General features: G+C 38.8%; 1 protein-coding gene across 1 annotated transcript in view; it reads right to left on the bottom strand.

Moving 5' to 3' along the window:
- The window catches only part of minar2 (membrane integral NOTCH2 associated receptor 2), a 5,562-nt gene extending 2,764 nt beyond the window's left edge, over nucleotides 1–2,798 (bottom strand). Inside the window, exon 1 of the mRNA XM_014015090.1 lies at nucleotides 2,589–2,798. Within this exon, the coding sequence (XP_013870544.1) occupies nucleotides 2,589–2,735 (147 nt within the window). The 5' untranslated portion in view covers nucleotides 2,736–2,798. The remainder of the gene's footprint in view (nucleotides 1–2,588) is intronic.
- Between the last annotated feature and the right edge of the window lie 505 nt (nucleotides 2,799–3,303).

Genomic DNA, 3,303 nt, shown 5'->3' with positions numbered 1-3,303 from the left:
CAAAAACACCCAAAGCAGCTCTTAGATTAATTTACAAAAATGTATAAAAGTGTCCCAGTGGCACTAAACTGTTGTAAGGACAAAATTAACCACTAGAGGGCACCTCCAACGCAGATGTCACCTGTCCCACATGTGACTTCCAATGGGAAGTTTGGCTTTTGTGGATTGGCTCCCAAAGAGCTCTTAAATTATTATCGTCTGTATCTTCATATTTTAGCTTAACTTGTCAAACAGGGATGTTTTATGTTTTGATAAACCCTTTCACATTTAAATAAGCCTCATAATTGATGATTATAATGATTAAATTACCTTTTCAAGATCTGCAGAAGCCAATTAATCACCCATTCATTCAAATCAGGTGTTGGAGCAGAGAAACAAGTGAAACTTGCAGGATAAGTTTGTCCACCTACATCCTATATCCTCATGTGATTGGTCTAAAGGCCAGTGAAACTGAAAAACAAAAGGACCGGTTGTCACTTGATGTGTCGGCTCCTCTGATTCATTTAAGGATGATGCATCACTAACGTTTAGCCATGGCTAAGAACAGAAGAAAGAAAGTCGGACAGATAAAATTGCATATTTTAGGTGAAATGGGAGGTAGACTCTGTTCACAGAATTTCAAGGCAAACCTGTGTTTATTCTGCTTAGTGACGCTGTCTGCCATCAATGATTTTATTATAAATCCCCACTAAAACGTTGTGCAAAGCTAAATAAGAGAAGTCACAAGTACATGAAAAACAGTGACTTTTTACAAGAATCACAACATGCAGGCGTCTGCACTCAAGGTACTAAAGTAAGTGTGTATTTTTTGTTTTGGATATTTTGAATTCATGTTAAACAAGTGTACAACTGTTATACATGTATTTGAGCATGAAGTCACTGCACTGTTTGGTTTATTAAACGTATATATGCAAACATTTTCAAAAAGGCAGTTTTATTACATTTGGGTATGTGTGAAGCGCTGTGTGGCCCTCTGGTAGTCAACAAAAAATTGTTGCCCCTTCCGTCATTTAAGTTGCCCATCTCTGGCATAAACAAGGCATTTAAAAAGCAGCTTAAATCTGGAGTTAGTTGATGCCACCAACCTTTCTCTGGGACATGAGAGATCGAGCAGCTAAAGCTTTTCCTCCTCATACATCCCCCAGAATGCCGTGTGGTTCTGGATTGGAGTTCAGTGAAATTATCAACATTCTACTGGACATATTTTCTATTAATACCAATTATATGTCAATCACAATATATATTATTGTTTTAATGCCCAATTTTAACTAAAATATGGCTTAATTACTTCTTGTATGACTAATGCACACCTGTTGTAGATTGTGTGTCCATTATGATTTTAATAAAGACTTAATCGTGTCAAAACGTTTGTCTGTTTAAACAATGAAGGCTGAAAATTTAATTAGTGAGCTCTAACCCATTTTTAGATTTGCGAAGCCTCTTGTTGTGACACCCAATGCAGGTAATTACTGCTGGAAGATAAACAGTATTTCATTAAAGGGATCCCTGATTAATTGTAACATTAGACTTTATTTGATAAACATATATTTTAACTGTAAAATAAAGACTGTAAAAATACTGTAGGCTGTTTAGTTTTGTAAACTTTTAGTAAAAATATTTTAACACGGACGGAGCCATTTTATTTACACACAAAGCATTCTGGGTAAATGATGACGTGGATAGGTCATTGGTGTGAGTGAGCTATATCCACCCTGAAGGTTAATCTTGGACAATATCTGATGATCGACTCTTTTAAATAAAACCAGAGAGCGTTGACAGAGAGGAGAAGGTAGAAATGACTCAGCCTGTAACTGAAAATATGGATGGAGGACAACAGAGCTGCTTCATGGAAGAAGAACCTCAGCTTAGCCTGTTAGCCTTTGTGCTAGCGCTGGTGCTATATTGCCTTATATGTATTTGCTCAGTGCTAGCGCGACAAACAAGCTAAACTGAGGTCCTCCATCCATATTTTCAGTTGCAGGCTGAGTCATTGTTGTGTTGCCCTCTCTGTCATGTGGATGGAGGACCTCAGTGATGAGAGGAGAATGTGTAGCACTGAGCTAATACATTTATATGGTGATAGCTTATGGGCTAACGTTAAAGCTAACAGGCTAAGCTGAGGTTCTTCTTCTATGAAGCAGCTCTCTTGTCCTCCATCTATATTTTCAGTTACAGGCTGAGTCATTTCTACCTTCTCCTCTCTGTCAACGCTCTCTGGTTTCATTTAAAAGAGTCGATCATCAGATATTGTCCAAGATTAACCTTCAGGGTGGATATAGCTCGCTAGCAGCCTCACACAGATGACCTAGCCGTGTCATCATTTACCCAGAATGCTTTGCATGTAAATAAAATGGCTCCGTCTATGTAATATATTTTTATACTTTTAGTTTAAAATTGATAAAAACTGAACATCCTACAGTGTTTATAAAGTCTTTATTTTACAGTTAAATGTTTATCAAATAAAGTCTAATGTTACAACTAATCGGGGATCCCTTTAAAAGCTAAACAGATAAATTTTCCTTCTATCAACACTTGTGCTGTCAGGTTCCTGAGAAGAGCAGAGCAGGAGAGAAGCAGCTGGTTCGTACCTGTGAGTAGACCCTGTTCTGCCACCGCCTCTGACCGGACATGAATGCTCCGACCTGGTACATGCCTTGTTTGGTGTCCAACGTGCCGACATCCAGCTGGAGAAACTTCTCGGGGTGGTTGTTATTGGGTAGAACAGAGATGTCCATGTTGGCTCTGCTGTTTCAGGCCACACTTAACGCTTGACCTGCAGCAGCCTTTAACTTGAAGCAGATGCTCACCAAAGCTTGCGAACTTGCTAATAATTTATTAAAAGGAAGGTATTTATGAGGCTGGATCTCTTTCAGGTGAGTGTAACCCAATCCTGCCCAACACTGAGCAGCAACACTCTCAAACGAGAGGGAGAACGAGAGCAGTGGAACCCTAGTTTGTGTTTGCAACTGTCCACACAAGTGTTGTTATGTAAGGCCTGCTGCTGCCTAAAGGTCTTCATACGATCCATAATACATGACATGACATAACTCGTGACCCCTGATCTCTAATGTGTAGTGGAGCATGAACAACATGACATCATTTCTTGAGCTCCAAATGATTCATACACTTAATGTACACAGCTGGACCATCTGTCTCTACTGTGATCGTATAACTGCTCGGTGGTTTGGTTCATGACATATTTTGCAGATAATGGAAGGAGGAAAAAAAGGTGTTTTATTGCATGAAACTGAGAAAAACAAATAAACAGTAAGAGGGGATAAAAAAAGGATATATATATATATA

The sequence above is a fragment of the Austrofundulus limnaeus genome, unplaced genomic scaffold (assembly GCF_001266775.1).
Source record: "Austrofundulus limnaeus strain Quisiro unplaced genomic scaffold, Austrofundulus_limnaeus-1.0 Scaffold123, whole genome shotgun sequence".
NCBI classification, from domain to species: domain Eukaryota; kingdom Metazoa; phylum Chordata; class Actinopteri; order Cyprinodontiformes; family Rivulidae; genus Austrofundulus; species Austrofundulus limnaeus.
Note: the sequence above shows the minus strand (reverse complement) of the source record. Positions and strands in the feature narration are given on the sequence as shown.